Here is a 16,149-nt window from a genome sequence, read left to right as displayed (position 1 = left end):
CCCTTGTCCCCCCCTAAAATTTTAGGGCCCCCCTTGGGACCCCCAGGACCCCCCGACCCCCCTTGCCCCCCCAGCCCCTCCCCAGGAGCCCCCCGAGCCCCCCCCCCGCCCAGGCCTTTGGGGGGCCCCGGGGGGTCGCGGGGGGTCGCGGGGGGCCCCGGCTCTCGCCCCGCCCCCTCTCACCTCCCTCGCGCTCCCCCGGCCGCGCGCGGACTGACCCCTGGCGCCCCCCGCCCTCGCCTGGCCACGCCCCCTCCCGAAGCCCCGCCCCTCGCTTCGGCCCCGCCCCCCGCCGCCGCCGATTGGAGGAGCCGCTTGCCACGTGAGGGTTTGGGGGTTGGCCCCGCCTACCTCAAAAGGGGCGGGGCTGGAGGACCGCAAAACCATAGAGAGGAGTGCGTAGGGAAAGGGGGGTGGTGTGATGGCGTCACTTCCGGCGCGCGGGGCGTGGCGTCACTTCCGCGGCGCGGAGGAAGGGAGAGGGAGCGCGCGCGCGAGGGAGCAGCGCCATGGCAACGGCGGTGCGGGGCCGGGGGGGGGCCTGGGGGGGATGGGGGCAAATGGGGGGGGCCTGAGGGGATGGGGAGGGTCTGGGGGGGGGTTGAGGGGGTCTTGGGGGGTGTCTTGAGGGTCTGGGAGGGGGTTCGGGGGGGTCCTGAGGGGATGGGGGGGGGGGCTGAGAGGGGCCTTGAGGGGATGGGGGGGGGGTCCGGGGGGTCCTGAGGGGTCCCGAGGGGGTCCTGAGGGGGCTGGGGGTAGCTGAGGGGATCCTGAGGGGATGAGGGGGGTCTGGGGGGATGGAAGGGGGTCCTGGGTGGGTCCTGAGGGGGTCTGGGGGGCGAGGGCGGGCTTGAGGGTCTGGGGAGGGGGCTGAGAGGGGCCTTGAGGGGCCGGGGGGGCCTGGGGGATGAGGGGGTCCTGAGGGGGGATGGGGGCAAATGGGGGGGTTACTGAGGGGATGGGGGGGCCTGGGGGGAAGGATGGGGGTCTGGGGGGGCTTGGGGTGGGTTCCTGAGGGGATGGGGGGTCCTGAGGGGGTAATGAGGGGATTTGGGGGTAACGGGGGGGGCCCTCAGGTGATGAGGGGGGCCATGAATGGGTCTGGGGGGTTCAGAGATAATTTGGGGGCACCCTGAGGGGGCGGAGGGTTCTGAGGGGGTCTGGGGGTAACTGAGGGGGTGGGGGGGGTCTAGGAGTAACCAGGGGTGTGTCTTGGGGGGGTCTGGGAGCGATGGGGGGCTCAGGGGGCACAGAGGAATTGGGGGGGGCACAACGGGGGTCCCGGTCCCCCTTCGCTCACTCATTCCACCCCCCCCCCCCCAATCGCAGACCCCAAAGGTGCCAGAGGTGCGGGACGTGACGCGGATCGAGCGCATCGGTGGGTGCTCGGACTGGGGGAGGAGCAATTTCGTGACCCCCCCCTCCCCAAATTCCTGACCCCCCCCCCCAAACATTCTTAGCCCCCTCCCCAAATTCCTGACCCCCCCACCCCAAACATCCCGGTTCCCTCCCCAAATTTCTGACCCCCCAAGCTTCTTAACCCCCCCCCGAATTCCTGACCCCCCCCCCGAATTTCTTAACCCCCCCAAATTCCTGACGCCCCATGGAACTTTCTGCCCCCCACCCCCTTCCAATTTTCAGACCCCCTCCCCAAATTCTTGACACCCCGTACACTTCCCGATCCCCTCCCCAAATTCCCAGCCCCCCCCCAAATTTCCGTGCTCCCCCATAACCCCCTTTGCCCCCCCAATTTTCAGACCCCCTCCCCAAATTCTTGACACCCCGTACACTTCCCGATCCCCTCCCCAAATTCCAGCCCCCCCCAAATTTCCGTGCCTCCCCATAACCCCCTTTGCCCCCCCCCCCAATTTTCAGACCCCCTCCACAAATTCTTGACACCCCCTACACTTCCCGACCCCCTCCCCAAACTCCCAGCCCCCTCCCCAAATTCCAGCCCCCCCCCCCCAAATTTCCGTGCCTCCCCATAACCTCCTTTGCCCCCCCCAATTTTCAGACCCCCACCCCAAATTCTCGACACCCCCTACACTTCCTGACTGCCCCCCCAAATTCCAGCCCCCCCAAATTTCCGTGCCCCCCCATAACCCCCTTTCTCCCCCCCCCCCTCCAGGTGCCCACTCCCACATCCGCGGGCTGGGCTTGGACGACGCCTTGGAGCCGCGGCAGGTACCGAATTTCGGGGAAACCACGGGGAGAGGGGGCCAAAAATCGTTCTGGGGGCCAAAGGGGGGTCAGAGCTCACCGTGCCCCCCCCCCCCCCAGGTGTCGCAGGGCATGGTGGGCCAGCTGGCGGCGCGGCGGGCGGCCGGCGTCATCCTGGAGATGATCAAGGAAGGGAAAATCGCCGGGCGCGCCGTCCTCATCGCCGGGCAGCCGGGCACGGGCAAGACGGCTATCGCCATGGGTAGGGGCCCTATCGCGACGTCCTCCGCGTCGCGACGCTGTCGCGAGCCTCTCCCGACCCGTCCCGTGTGTGCCCCCCCCCCCCTTCTAGGGATGGCGCAGGCGCTGGGGGCTGACACCCCCTTCACGGCCATCGCCGGCAGCGAGATTTTCTCGCTGGAGATGAGCCGCACCGAGGCGCTCACCCAGGCCTTCCGGCGCTCCATCGGCGTGCGCATCAAGTGAGGGGCGGGTTTCGGGGCGATTCGGGGCGGTTTTGGGGGTTTGGGGTGTTTGGGGGCGTTTGGGGGTGTTGAGGGGATGCTTTGGGGCATTTGGGGATGCTTTGGGGCATTTGGGGATGCTTTGGGGCATTTTGGGGGCGCTTTGGGGCACTTAGCGGGCGCTTTGGGCGGCGTTTAGGGGGTGTTTTAGGGCGTTTGGAGACATCTTGGGGCGGTTTAGGGTGTATTTGGGATGTTTGGGGGCGCTTTGGGGGCGTTTTAGGGCGTTTCTAGACATCTTGGGGCGCTTTAGGGTGTATTTGGGGTGTTTGGGGGCGTTTGCGGGATGTTGAGGGGATGCTTTGGGGCATTTTGCGGGCGTTTTGGGGCATTTAGGGGGCGTTTTAGGGTGTTTGGAGACATCTGGGGGCGCTTTGGGAGCGTTTTAGGGCGTTTGGAGACATCTTGGGGCGGTTTAGGGTGTATTTGGGGTGTTTGGGGACATTTGGGGGGCATTGAGGGGATGCTTTGGGGCATTTTGCGGGCGTTTTGGGGCATTTAGGGGGCGTTTTAGGGTGTTTGGAGACATCTGGGGGCGCTTTGGGGGCGTTTTAGGGCGTTTGGAGACATCTTGGGGCGGTTTAGGGTGTATTTGGGGTGTTTGGGGGTGCTTTGGGGCATTGAGGGGATGCTTTGGGGCATTTTGCGGGCATTTTGGGGCATTTAGGGGGCATTTTAGGGCGTTTGGAGACATCTTGGGGCGGTTTAGGGTGTTTTTGGGGGCGTTTTGGGGCACTTTGGGAGCGCTTAGGGGGCGCTTGGGGGCATCTGGGGACATTTAGGGGGGCTTCGGGGTGTTTAGGGGATGCTTTGGGGCCACTGGGGCATTTTGGGGTAACTTTGGGGCATTTAGGGGGCGTTTTAGGGCATTTGGAGACATCTTGGGGCGCTTTGGGGTGTTTCTGGGGCATTTGGGGCGTTTTGGGGGTGCTTTGGGGCATTTAGGGGGCGTTTTAGGACGTTTGGAGACATCTTGAGGCACTTTGGGGCGTTTTGGGGGCGCTTTGGGGCGTTTAGGGGGCGTTTTAGGGCATTTGGAGACATCTTGGGGCGGTTTGGGGGGGCTTTGGGGCGTTTGGGGATGTTTAGGAGCGTTTTGGGGGCGCTTGGGGCAGTTTGGGGTGTTTTAGGGACACTTTGGGGTGTTTGGGGGGAGCTTTGGGGCATCTGGGGACATTTAGGGGGTATTTTGGGGCATTTTGGGGGCATTTAGGGGATGGTTTGGGGCGTTTTGGGACACCTGGGGGCATTTAGGGGATTTGTATGTTTTGGGGGTGCTTGGGGTCGTTTTGGGGACATTTTGGGGTCGTTTTGGGGACATTTTGGGGTCGTTTTGGGACATTTTGGGGTCGTTTTGGGGACACCGCCGTACCCGGTTCCGTCCCCCAGGGAGGAGACGGAGATCATCGAGGGCGAGGTGGTGGAGATCCAGATCGACCGGCCGGCCACTGGCACGGTGAGCGGGGCACTGGGTGGCACTGGTTTGTACTGGGTTGTACTGGGTGACACCGGGGGGGGGGGGGTCCTGACCCCGTGCATCCCCCCCCCAGGGCGCCAAGGTGGGCAAGCTGACGCTGAAGACCACCGAGATGGAAACCATTTACGACCTGGGCACCAAAATGATCGAGTCGCTCACCAAGGAGAAGGTCCAGGCGGGGTGAGTGGACCCCAAAATCTTTGGGGTGGCCCCAAAAATTATGGGGGAGGGACCCCAAAAAATTGGGGGGTGAAGTAACAGGGGAGAGACCCCAAAATCATAGTAGGGAGTCCCAAAATCATGGGGATGGGCCCCAAAATCATGAAGGGGCACCAAAATGATGGAGTCGCTCACCAAGGAGAAGGGCCAGGAGGGATGAGTGGACCCCAAAATCTTTGGGGTGGCCCCAGAATTATGGGGGGCCCCAAATAATGGGGCAGGGACCCCAAAACCAAGGAGGGAGACCCCAAAATCATGGAGCGGGATCCCAAAATCATGGGGATTGGCCCCAAATCACGTGGTAACCCCAAAATCATGGAGGGGGCTCAAATTAATGGGGCAGGAACCCCAAAATTATGGGGGGGCTCGAATTAATGAGGCAGGAACCCCAAAATCATGGGGGGGGACCCAAAATAATGGGGTGGGGGGGGAGAAAGCCTCAAATGTGGTGGAAAAAAGGGGGGCAGCCCAAAATGCGGTGAAAAAACGACAGAAATGGGACAAAGCAGGGTTTAAATATTACGGAAAGCCTTTGTGGGGGGGTGGAGGACGTGAAAAATGAGGAAAGAAAAGCTGAAAAGGGGGAAAAGCCTCAAAAAGGGATGAAAAAGCCCCAAAACGTTGCAAAATGTCAGGAAAAAGGTAAACGAAGGCAGAGGTTGGGGAGATGCCGTGAAATGGGGCGAAAAATGGGCAGAAAGAGAGAAAAGGGGCAGTAAGCCCCCGAAATGGGGTGAAAAGGGAAAAGAAATGGTTCGGGGAGCCCCGAAAAGGGGTGAAAACGGGTGGAAGAAGCCCCAAAAAGGGCTGAAAAAGCCCAAAAATGGGGGAAAAAAAAGATATTTTTTTGGAGCGGAGCGAAAGAAAGCGGAAAAACGGGGGAAAAACGCAAAAAAAAATGCGCAATGAGATAAAGTGAAAGGGGCCGGGGAAAGGAGCCCCAAAATGTGGGGGGCCCCAAAATGGTGCTGAGCTGGGGGGCTGAGCCCCTTTTTCCTTGCCCCCCCCCCCAGGGACGTGATCACCATCGACAAGGCGACGGGGAAGATCTCCAAGCTGGGCCGCTCCTTCACGCGGGCGCGCGACTACGACGCCATGGGCTCCCAGGTTTGAAAAGGGGAGGTCCCGGGGGGGTCCCGGGTCTTGAGGGGGGTCCCGGCTTCATTTTGGTGTCCCCCCCCCCCCAGACGAAATTCGTGCAGTGCCCCGACGGCGAGCTGCAGAAGCGCAAGGAGGTGGTGCACACCGTGTCGCTGCACGAGATCGACGTGATCAACAGCCGCACCCAGGGCTTCCTCGCCCTCTTTTCGGGTACCGATGCCCCCCCCCCGGGACCCCCCGGACCCTAAAAAAAACCCTATAAGCCCCCCACCCACCTTTTTTTTTGTGCCCCCCCCCCCCAAGGAGACACCGGGGAGATCAAGACGGAGGTGCGCGAGCAGATCAACGCCAAGGTGGCCGAGTGGCGCGAGGAAGGCAAAGCCGAAGTCATCCCGGGGGTGATTTGGGGGGACGCAGGGACACGGGGGGGGCCACGCAATGTGCCCCCCCCCCACCAACCCCCTCGGCCCCCCCTCAAGGTTTTATTCATCGACGAGGTGCACATGCTGGACATCGAGTGCTTCTCCTTCCTCAACCGGGCGCTGGAGAGCGACATGGCGCCCGTCCTCATCATGGCCACCAACCGCGGCATCACCCGGTAAAACTGGGGGGGGGGCTTTTTTTTTTTCTGGGGGGGGGGTCACGCAAACGTAGGACCCCCCCCCCTCAAATATTTTTGGCCCTCCCCAGCATCCGCGGCACCAATTATCAGAGCCCCCACGGGCTGCCCATCGACCTCCTGGACCGGCTGCTCATCATCTCCACCGCGCCCTACAGCGACAAGGAGACCAAGCAGATCCTTAAAATCCGGTAGGGCCCCCCCAGGCCCTAAAATCCCCCCAGGCCATAAAATCCCCCCCCAGGCCCTAAATCCCCCCCCCCAGGCCATAAAATCCTCCCCCCGGCCCTAAAATCCCCCCCCACAATTAAATCCCCCCCCTTAGCGTGCTCCCCCCTTCCCTTGGCCACCCCCTGATGCTTTTCGCTGCGTTTCGCTGCCCCGAAACCTCACGGGGCGCCCCCAAATTTTACCGTATGCCCCCCCGTTTAATCCTGTCCCCCCCCCCATTTTATCCTGTGTCCCCCCCCCCCCAAAAAAAAAAAAAAAACAACCCCCCAGCTGCGAGGAGGAGGACGTGGAGATGACGGAGGACGCCTACTCGGTGCTGACGCGCATCGGGCTGGAGACGTCGCTGCGCTACGCCATCCAGCTCATCACCGCCGCCAGCCTCGTCGCCCGCAAACGCAAGGTTGGGGGGCTTTTTTTGGGGGGGGGGCACCCATGGGTGCTGCCTGAGGGGTTGGGGGGGGTCAGGGCCGTATTTGCCCCCCCCTCGCTTTAAAACCCTTAAATTTGGGGAGGAAATGGGGAGGATTCTTCGCCTGGGAAGGTTTGGGGGGGGGGGTTGGGGACTGGGGGGTTTTTTGGGGACTGGGGGGTTTGGGGTGCCCCCCCCGCCCTGTAAATTTGCGGGGGTCCTCTCAGGCTGACGGGGGGCGGTTTCTAGGGGGCGGAGGTGCAGGTGGAGGACATCAAGCGCGTCTACTCGCTGTTCCTGGACGAGTCGCGCTCGACGCAGTACATGAAGGAGTACCAGGAGGCCTTCCTCTTCAACGAGCTCAGTGAGGGGGGGCCGGGGGGGGTTTTGGGGGGGGGGGGGGTTATGGGGTGGGGGGGGGGGGGTTATGGGATGGGGGGGGGGGGGTTATGGGGTGGGGGAGGGGTTTATGGGGGGGGGTTTGGGGGTTGGGGGGCCGGGGAGGGCTGGGGGGGGGGCTATGAGGTGGGGTTTATAGGGTTGGGGGGGGGGAGTTATGGTGTTTGGGGGGGTCTGGGGGGGTTTTGGGGGGGGTTATGGGGTTTTGGGGGGGGTTACGGGGTTGGGGGGGAGTTATGGGGTAGGGGGGGGGGGGCCGGGGAGGGCTGGGGGGGGGGGGGCTATGAGGTGGGGTTTATAGGGTTGGGGGGAGTTATGGTGTTTGGGGGTCCTGGAAGGGGATCAAGGGGGGGGTTGGGGTGACGGGGGGTCCGGGGGGCCCAAAGGGGTTTTTTTCGGGGGAGGGGGTCAAGAGAAGATCCTGGGGGGGGCCGGGGGCGTCCCAAAAGTTTTTTATGGGGTGGGGGAGGGTTATGGGGCTGGGGAGGGCTGCGGGGGGGGCTATGAGGTGGGGTTTATAGGGTTGGGGGGGGGAGTTATGGGGTTGGGGGGGGGCCTGGGGGGCTTTGGGGGAGTTATGGGGTTTTGGGGGGGGGAGTTATGGGGTTGGGGGGGGAGTTATGGGGGGGGTTATGGGGTGGGGGGGGGCCGGGGAGGGCTGTGGGGGTGGGCTATGAGGTGGGGTTTATAGGGTTGGGGGGGGGGGAGTTACGGTGTTTGGGGGGGCTGGGGGGGCTTTGGGGGAGTTATGGGGTGGGAGGTGGGGTTTATAGGGTGGGGGGGGCTTTAGGGGGCCTGGGGGGGTTATAAGGTGGGGGGAGTTACGGTGTTTTGGGGGACCGGGGGGGCTTTGAGGGAGTTATGGGGTGGGGGGGAGTTATGGGGTGAAGGGGTGGTTATGGGGTGGGGGGAGAGGATGCTGGGGATGGGAAGGGGGGACAAAGAGGGATTGGGGGGGGACACGGGAGAGATTTGGGGGGTCAGAGGGATGGGGGGGCACAAAGGGATTGGGGGGGGGACTTGGGGATGTGGGGGGCACAGGGATGGGGGGGATTTAGGGACACTGGGGGGGACTTGGGGACACGGGGGGCACAAACCTCACCCCCACCCCCCTAAACTCCGCCCCCCCCCCCAGAAGGCGAGAGCATGGAGACGCCGTGACCCCCCCCCCCCCCCCTGGCTGTTTGTACAATAAAACCCCCCCGTTTTGGAGCCCCCGCCTCTGTCCTGGGGGGGGGGCACAAAGAGACTGGGGGGGGCAAAAAGGCTCGGGGGGCACAAAGAGACTGAAAGGGGGGCAAAAAAGGCTCGGGGGGGGCACAAAGAGGCTGAAGGGGGGGCAAAAAAGGCTCGGGGGGGCACAAAGAGACTGAAGGGGGGGCAAAAAAGGCTCGGGGGGGCACAAAGAGGCTGAAGGGGGGCAAAAAAGGCTCGGGGGGGGCACAAAGAGACTGAAGGGGGGGGCAAAAAAGGCTGGGGGGGGCACAAAGAGACTGAAGGGGGGGCAAAAAGGCTCGGGGGGCACAAAGAGGCTGAAGGGGGGGCAAAAAGGCTCGGGGGGGGGCACAAAGAGACTGGGGGGGCAAAAAGGCTGGGGGGGCACAAAGAGACTGGGGGGGCACAGAAAAGGCTGGGGGGGCACAGAAAAGACTCGGGGGTCTCAGGGGGGTCTCACAGCTTTATTTAAGGGGGGGGGATTTGGGGGGGGGCTCATCCGTCGCTGAACTGGGCGAAGAGGCGGCGCCGCGCGGGGTCGCGGAAGCGGGGCACGAAGGGGACGCGCAGGATCCCCGCGAAGCCCTCGGCCAGCGTCGGCTCCACGAAGCGGTTCCTGGGGCGAAAAAGGCCAAATTTGGGCAAAATCGGGGAGGGGGGGGGGGGCAAAACACAAAGGAACGGGGGGGGGTAAAATGGGAGGGAACGGGGGGAAAATGAATGGGAACGGGGGGAATTTAAGGGGAGGGGAAGGGGGGGACCCTCGGGAGGAGGGGGAAGGGGGAAGGTTTTTGGGGGAAAAAAGGGGAAATTTGTAAAAAGAGGAAAAGGGGGGGGAAATGGGGGAGAAATGGGGCAGAAATGGAGAAAGTGGAGGAAACGGGGGAGGAATAGGAGGAAATGGGGGAAGAGGTTGGGGGAAAAGGGGTGAAATTTGTAAAAAGGAAAAGGTGGGGGAAGAGTTTGGGGAATAAAAAGTGAAATGGGTAAAAAGAGGAAAAGGTGGGAGAAAAGTGAAAGGAGATGGGAAGGAAGGGAGCAAAAATAGGAGGAAATGGGGGAAAAATGGGATAAATAGGGTAAAAATGAGAGAAAATGGGGAAGAAATGAGGGAGAAATGGGAGAAAAAGGGCAAAAATGGGGAGAAATTGAGCGAAAATGGGGGAAATGGGGAGAAAATGGGGGAAACGGGGAGAAAATAGAAAATGGGGCAAAATGGGAAGAAATGGGGGGGATGGGAGAAAATTGGGCAACAATGGGACGAAATTGGGGGAAAATGGGAAGGAAGGGGCAAAATAGAAGAAAATGGGGGTGGAAATGAGGCAGAAATGGGGGAAAATGGGAGGAAAATGGGGGAAAATGGGGGAAAATGGGAGGAAATGGGGAAAAATGAGGAAATAGAGAAGAGAGGAAAGGGGAAAAATGAGAGAAAATAGGGCAAAAATGGAAAAGGGGCAGCAAAAAAAGGGGGTGATGGGGAGGAAATAGGGCAAAAGCGGGACGAAATAGGGGAAAAAGGGGGGGGGCAGCAAAAAATGGGGCGAAATGGGAGGAAATGGGGCAATCCCCGCAGGAAGGGGGAGCGAGAAAAAGGGGAAATGGGAGAAAAGAGGCAGAAATGGGTGAGAAAAAGGGGAATTGTGCTGGGGGGCTGTTCCCCAGGGACCCCCCAGCCCCTAAAGGCCCCCCAGACCCCAAAGACCCCCCAGCCCCCCCCCCAGCCCCCTACTTGTAGCTGTGCAGGACGGCGTCGGTGACGGGGACGTGGCCGCTCTCCGTCATATCCCGAAACTGGCGGAAAAAAGGCAAAGCTTTATAAATGGGGGGGGATAACGAGCTGGGGGGGGGTCTCCCCGACCACCACACGGCGGGGGGGGTCGTGGGGGCCCCCCCCCCCCCTTTTTGCACCCACCCTGCTGTTGTGCCGCGCCTGCTCCAGGGAGGCGGTGAAGAGGAGGCAGCGGCAGGGGACGGCGGCCGCCCGGGCGCACGCCACGTACCTGGGGGGGGGACATTAAATTAGGAGGGGGGGGGGGGGGGTCTGTGCCCCCTCCCCGATTTAATTTTTAATTTGGGGGGGGGGGTTTTGGGGGGCTCACCGCTGCCGCGCCTCGGGGTCGGGGTTGGTGTTGTCCACGGCCACGCTGCGGCCCTGGGCCAGGGCGGCCTCGGTGGCGGCCACGCAGCGCTGCCAGGAGCCCAGCGTGTCCTGGGGGGTCAAGGGGGGGTCCGGGGGGGTCCGGGGGTTACGGGACCCCCCTGCCCCCCCAATAAACACTGCCCCCCCTCCCCAAAAAAACGCCCCCCTCCCCCTTTCTTACCCGGTTGACGTAGGCGTAGCCGGCGGGGACGAAGTGGGTCTTTAGGAAGGTCGATTTGCCCGCTGTCGGGGGGGTCAAAGGTCACGGTTAGGGTGTCAAAGGTCAAGGTTAGGGTCAAAGGTCAAGGTTAGGGGTCAAGGGTGGGCGCCGAGGTCGAAGGTCACTCACCCGCTGGGAAGCCGACGGCCACCACCACCTCAGGGCCGGGGGCGAGCAAGGGGGCGTCGGGGGGTCGTGGAGCGGAGCCTCGGGGTCCAGGGCGCGCTTTTTTGGGGGGGGGGGGGTCAGAGGTCAAAGGGAGGGGTCAGAGGTCACGGAGGGGTCAGAGGTCAAAGGGGGGAAGACTCACGGGGTCAAAGGTCGGCAGGTCGAAGGGCGCCGGCGCCCAGCCCAGGAAGAATTCCTCCGGGGTGTGGAAGGGCAGCGCCGCGTTCAGGGCGAACTGGGAGGGGGGGACAGGAATTGGGGGGGCTGGGAGCGAACTGGGGGCACTGGGGGAGGTACTGGGAGGCACTGGGAGGCACTGGGAGGCACTGGGGGGGGTCGCACCAGGCGATCGCTGCAGGAGAAATCCTTCTTCTTGCGCCCCGGGGCCCAATTTGGGGGGCGTCCGGCGGCGTCTGGGGGGGGGGGAAGGAAAAAGGGGGGGGGGGTGAGGGGGGTCCAGAGCCCCTCCCCCACCCCCCCGACCCCTCCCCCACCCCCCGACCCCCCCCCGACCCCCCCCCCAACCCCCGCTCACCCCCCACGTAGAGGCTGCCCGGCACCGACACCGCCACGGCTCCGTTGGCCTGCGGGAGAGAGCCGGGGTGGTGACCCCCCCAGTAGCTCCCAGTTCCCCCCAGTGCCCTCCCAGTAGCTCCCAGTTCCCCCCCCCAGTTCCCTCCCAGTTCCCCCCAGTAGCTCCCAGTTGCCCCCAGCGCCCCCCAGCAGCTCCCAGTTTCCCCTCAGTTCCCTTCCAGCTCCCCACGGTTCCTTCCCAGTGCCCCCCAGCAGCTCCCAGTTTCCCCCAGTTCCCTCCCAGTGCCTCCCAGTAGCTCCCAGTTCCCTCCCAGTTGCCCCCATCATATCCCAGACCTTCCCAGTTCCCTTCCAGTTCCCTCCCAGTGCCCCTATAGCATTCCCCAGCGCCTCCTAGTTCCCTCCCACTCTTCACCAGTGCCTCCCACTCCCCCCAGCTCCTCCCAATCCCCTCCCAGTGCCCCCCAGCCCCCTCCCATCACTTCCCAGTGCCCCCCAGTAACCCCCCCAGGACCTCCCAGCATCTCCCAGCGCCCCCCAGTCCCATTCCAGTCCCTCCCAGTCCCCCCCCAGACCCCTCCCACTGCCCCCCAGCCCCCCCAGTGCCCCCCGACCCCCCTAAACCCCCCCCATGAACCCCTCCCAGCGCCCCCGCTCCCTTCCAGTCCCCCCCAGACCCCTCCCAGTCCCCCCCCAGACCCCTCCCAGCGCTCCCAGACCCCTCCCAGTCCCTCCCAGTGCTCCCAGTTCCCCCCCCACCTTCTCACACAGATGATCCCACATCCCCAACACCGGCTTCCTGTAAATCCCTGGCGCCGTCGCCACCATCACCTGGAAAAGGGGGGGGGGGTCACAAATCAGGGGGTCCCAGTGCCCCCCTTAAACCGCAGCACCCCGGGACCCCCCCAGGAACGAGGAGGGTCCCGGGAGACCCCAAAACCCCGGGGGTTTGGGGGGGGCAGCGCCCACCTGCAGGGGCACCCCCAGGCGCCGCACCACCGCCTCCACCTTGGCCTTGAAGTCGTCGGCGCGCAGGCGCCCGCGGGCGATGCCCATTTGGTTGGTGAAAACGACGAGCTGGGGGGGGGAAAAAGAGGGCGGGGGGGGCACAAAAATACCGGGGGGGTCAGAAGAGGCTTTTTGGGGGGGTGGGGGGGATAAAATTCGAGGGGCGGGGGGGGGCTCACCTTGTAGCCGTCGCTCTGCAGCTGCTTGAGTCTCTTGGGGATTTCGGGGTAAAGGATCCTGGAAAAACAAGGGGGGGGGATATGGGGATTTTTGGGTGCCCCCCTTGTCAAAGCCCTGCTGGACCCCCCCCATCCCCGTTTTTGCCCCCCCCCCCAAAAAAAATCTACCTCCAATCGTCGGGGCCGGTGGGGAAGACCCTCCCCGACTTGGTGGTGATGAGGGTCCCGTCCAGGTCGAAGGCAGCGATCTGGGGGGGGGGGGGGGGGGGGGGGACAGGAAAAATAAATAAAAACGGGGGGTTCAAAGGTGGAGGGAGCCCCCGGATTGAGGGGAGCCCCCCTGGATTGAAAAAAGCCCTTTTTAAATAAGGGGAGACCCCAAAATGTGTCCCCCCCCCCTTCATTACCTGGGCGCGGGGCTGGACTCCGGGGGGGGTGAAGACGAGGAGGGGGCCGTGGTGCTCCCATGGTGGGGGGGAGTCCCGGCGGCAGGGGGGCGTCGCGGAGGCTGGGGGGGTCCCGGCGAGGGGCTTCGGGGCCGTTTGGGGGCTCGGGGGGCGCGGGGGGTCGTGGAAGCGAAGCTCCAGGGGGTAGCGGCCGTTGACCAGGCAGAGGCGCTGCCCCCCGCAGCGTGGCCCGGCCCCCCCGGCCCAGCGGGACCCCCCCCACCGAGGTGGGGTTCACACCACGCTGGGTTTTTTTTTTGGGGGGGGGGGGGGGCGTCAAGGACACCCCCAGGTGCCCCCCCCCAGATCCCTGCACCCCCCCCCCCTCCAAAACCCGTAAATTGCCTAAATCTGCCCCAAATGATCCCATTTCCCCCCCCCATGTGTATAAACAGGCCCTAAACCCCCCAGGACCCCCCCCCCCCCAAATACCCTAAAGACCCCCCCAAATTCCCCCATTACACCCCAACCCCTCCCCATAACACCCCAGGACTCCCTTAAATGCCCCCAGGACCCCCAAATCCCCCCAAGACCCCCTTAAGTGCCCCGAGCCCCCCCAGGACCCCCCACACACCCCGAGGACCCCTTAAATACCCCTCAGACCCCCCAAATCCCCCCAGAACCCCCCAGAACCCCTCAAATGCCCCCAGGACCCCTTTAAATGCCCCTCAGGCCCCCTAACGCCCCCCAAACACCCCCAGGACCCCCCGAGACCCCCTAGGACCCCCTAACGCCCCCAAACACCCCCAGGACCCGCCAAAGATCCCCTAGGACCCCCAAACCCCCCCCCAAATCCCCCCAGGACCCCCTTTAATGCCCCTCAGATCCCCCTAATGCCCCTCAGATACCCCCAGGAGCCCCCAGATCCCCCCAGGACCCCACAACCCACAAACAAAAACACCACCCTCACCTGGGTGACCCCGGCCGTGCCCTCGGCGTAGTTGGCGACGATCTCCACTGGGGGGAGGGGGAAGGGAAAACGGAGGGGAGGGGGGTGAGAAACGGACGGTGAGTCCCGGGGGTTCCCGGGGGCACCGGGGGGTCCCTGGGGGGGGTCCTGAGGGTTCCGGGGGGGTCCAGGAGGTCTGAGGGGGTCCTGGAGGATCCCGGGGGGTCCCAAGGGGTCCCGGAGGGGTCCAGGGTGGTCGGGGGGGGGCCCGGGGGTCCAAGTGGGTCCCGGGGGGTGTCCGGGGGGGGGGGGGGTCTGAGGGGTCCCGGGGGTCCCAGGAGGTCCCAGGGGGTCCCGGGGGGTCCTGGGGGCCCCAGGGGGTTTTTAGGGGGTCCCGGGGGCGTCCCAAGGGGGTTCCGGTGCCGCCCCCCCGTCCGTACCCTGCTGGCGGGAGCACTTCCGGTCGGTGACGCCGGTTTGGGGCCCGCGGCCCAGCAGCACGGGGACGCCGTCAGGCAGCGGCACCGGCCCGGCCTCGCCGAGCAGCTCACAGCGCATGGCCGGCACCGGGGAGCTTCCGTTTCCGGTCGAACGCCGCTTCCGGGGGCATTTGGGGGCGCTTCCGGTAACGTTCGGTGCCGTTTCCGGGCCTCTCGGTGCCGTTTCCGGGCCTCTCGGTGCCCTTTCCGGTCCGCTCGGTGCCGTTTCCGGTTCGTTTGGGGCCGTTTCCGGTCCGCGTGGTGACGCTTCCGGTTTCTCTTGGCAACGCTTCCGATCTCGTAGAGGTCGCTTCCGGTTGGGGCCGGGGCCGCAGCGCCCCCTGGTGGAGGAGGGCGGCGTCGGTCCTCCAGGGAAGGGGGTTGGTCCTCCAAGGGGAGCCGGGGGGACTGGGAGGGACTGGGGGGGACTGGGGAATACTGGGAGGGACTGGGAGGGACTGGGGGGGAGCTGGGGGGACTGGAAGGCACTGGGAGGGACTGGGAGGGAACTGGGGGGGACTGGGGGGGACGGGGGGGACTGGGAGGGAACTGGGGGGCACTGGGAGGGACTGGGAGGGAACTGGGGGGGACTGGAGGGCACTGGGAGGGACCGGGAGGGAACTGGGGGGGACTGGGAGGGGACTGGGGGTGACTGGGAGGGAACAGGAGGGAACTGGGGGGGACTGGGAGGGGACTGGGGGTGACTGGGAGGGAACAGGGGGGAACTGGGGGGGACTGGGAGGGAACCGGGGGGAACTGGGGGGACTGAGAGGGGACTGGGAGAGCATTGGGAGAGACTGGAAAGCACTGGGAAGGGACTGGGAGGGACTGAGTGGCACTGGGAGGGTCTGGAGAGCACTGGGAGGGGACTGGGAGAGACTGGGGGGATTGGAAAGGAACTGGAGGGCACATGGAGGGCACTGGGAGGGACTGGAAAGCACTGGGAGGGCACTGGGAGGGACTGGGAGGGACTGGGTGGCACTGGGAGTGCACTGGGAGGGACTGGGAGGGCACTGGGAGGGACTGGAAAGCACATGGAGGGCACTAGGAGGGAACTGGGAGGGAACTGGGAGGGACTGGATGGCACTGGGAGTGCACTGGGAGGGACTGGGAGGGACTGGAAAGCACTGGGAGGGCACTGGGAGGGAACTGGGAGAGCACTGGGAGGGACTGGAGAGCACTGGGAGGCACTGGGAGGGACTGGGAGAGCACTGGGAGGGACTGGAGAGCACTGGGAGGCATTGCTCCCCCCATTTTGTCTCCCTGCCTACCCCCCCCGGCCCCTCACCCCCAGGACACCCAGGGGCTGCGACCCTCCCCCCTGGATGCCCCCCCCCAATTGCTGCCCCCCCCCCCCCCCCCCCCAAATTTAACCTCAGCGGGAGCCGGAGACCCCGTGACCCCCCCACATCCCCGTGACCCCCCCAGCCCCATGACCCCGCCGTGACCCCCCCATAAAACCCCCGTGTTTCCTGCCCTCCCCATGACCCCCCTTTCCCTGTGACCCCCCACCCTGTGACCCCCCTCCCTGTGACCCCCCAGCCCCATGACCCCCCCAAAACCCCCCCCGTAGCCCCCCTTTTCCCCATGACCCCCCGTGTCCCCCCATGACCCCCCCAACCCCATGACCCCCCCCATGACCCCCCATGGCCCCCCTTTCCCTGGTGCCCCCCCGTGCCCCCCCCTTTTCCCATGCCCCCTCTTTCCCCGTGACCCCCCCTTTCCCTATGAC

General features: G+C 64.7%; 3 protein-coding genes across 4 annotated transcripts; 1 reads left to right on the top strand and 2 right to left on the bottom strand.

The window, feature by feature from the left end:
* Positions 1-407: 407 nt before the first annotated feature.
* LOC136789323 (ruvB-like 2) lies at positions 408-8,351 on the top strand. Of its 2 annotated transcripts, none has more exons than XM_066989364.1 (15): positions 408-521; positions 1,330-1,378; positions 2,129-2,184; positions 2,281-2,422; positions 2,513-2,642; positions 4,074-4,140; positions 4,235-4,341; positions 5,394-5,487; positions 5,568-5,691; positions 5,785-5,879; positions 5,961-6,079; positions 6,172-6,291; positions 6,602-6,731; positions 6,990-7,104; positions 8,278-8,351. In XM_066989364.1, exons 1-15 carry the CDS (start codon positions 510-512, stop codon positions 8,298-8,300), a joined length of 1,383 nt encoding a protein of 460 aa, XP_066845465.1. In that variant the 5' UTR covers positions 408-509; the 3' UTR covers positions 8,301-8,351. The 2 variants fall into 2 exon arrangements, with proteins under 2 accessions (XP_066845465.1, XP_066845464.1); XM_066989363.1 differs by having other exon boundaries at positions 8,275-8,351.
* Positions 8,352-8,803: 452 nt separating this feature from the next.
* Positions 8,804-14,496, bottom strand: LOC136789383 (bifunctional polynucleotide phosphatase/kinase-like). The gene is given in 17 exon segments (XM_066989440.1): positions 8,804-8,970; positions 10,084-10,145; positions 10,267-10,354; positions 10,454-10,563; positions 10,676-10,737; positions 10,844-10,909; positions 10,912-10,939; positions 11,025-11,117; positions 11,225-11,295; positions 11,418-11,466; positions 12,176-12,247; positions 12,386-12,493; positions 12,604-12,661; positions 12,772-12,851; positions 13,011-13,283; positions 13,960-14,006; positions 14,379-14,496. Coding segments are annotated over 17 exon segments (1,506 nt in total). The 3' UTR covers positions 8,804-8,849.
* On the bottom strand, positions 9,042-10,040 carry LOC136789365 (uncharacterized; the record flags this gene model as incomplete). The annotated part of the gene is made up of 1 exon (XM_066989413.1): positions 9,042-10,040. A coding segment is annotated over one exon (999 nt), but the record flags the coding sequence as incomplete, so codon positions are not given.
* Positions 14,497-16,149: the final 1,653 nt, after the last annotated feature.

This window comes from Anser cygnoides, unplaced genomic scaffold (assembly GCF_040182565.1).
Source record: "Anser cygnoides isolate HZ-2024a breed goose unplaced genomic scaffold, Taihu_goose_T2T_genome scaffold_44_1, whole genome shotgun sequence".
NCBI classification, from domain to species: domain Eukaryota; kingdom Metazoa; phylum Chordata; class Aves; order Anseriformes; family Anatidae; genus Anser; species Anser cygnoides.
Note: the sequence above shows the minus strand (reverse complement) of the source record. Positions and strands in the feature narration are given on the sequence as shown.

What these genes read in the sequence shown, in the direction of transcription:
- LOC136789323 (XM_066989363.1), top strand. An exon ending in TCCATCGGCGTGCGCATCAA is followed by an intron (nt 2,643 to 4,073) that starts GTGAGGGGCGGG and finishes TCCGTCCCCCAG; the next exon opens with GGAGGAGACGGAGATCATCG. An exon ending in AAGCCGAAGTCATCCCGGGG is followed by an intron (nt 5,880 to 5,960) that starts GTGATTTGGGGG and finishes CCCCCCCTCAAG; the next exon opens with GTTTTATTCATCGACGAGGT.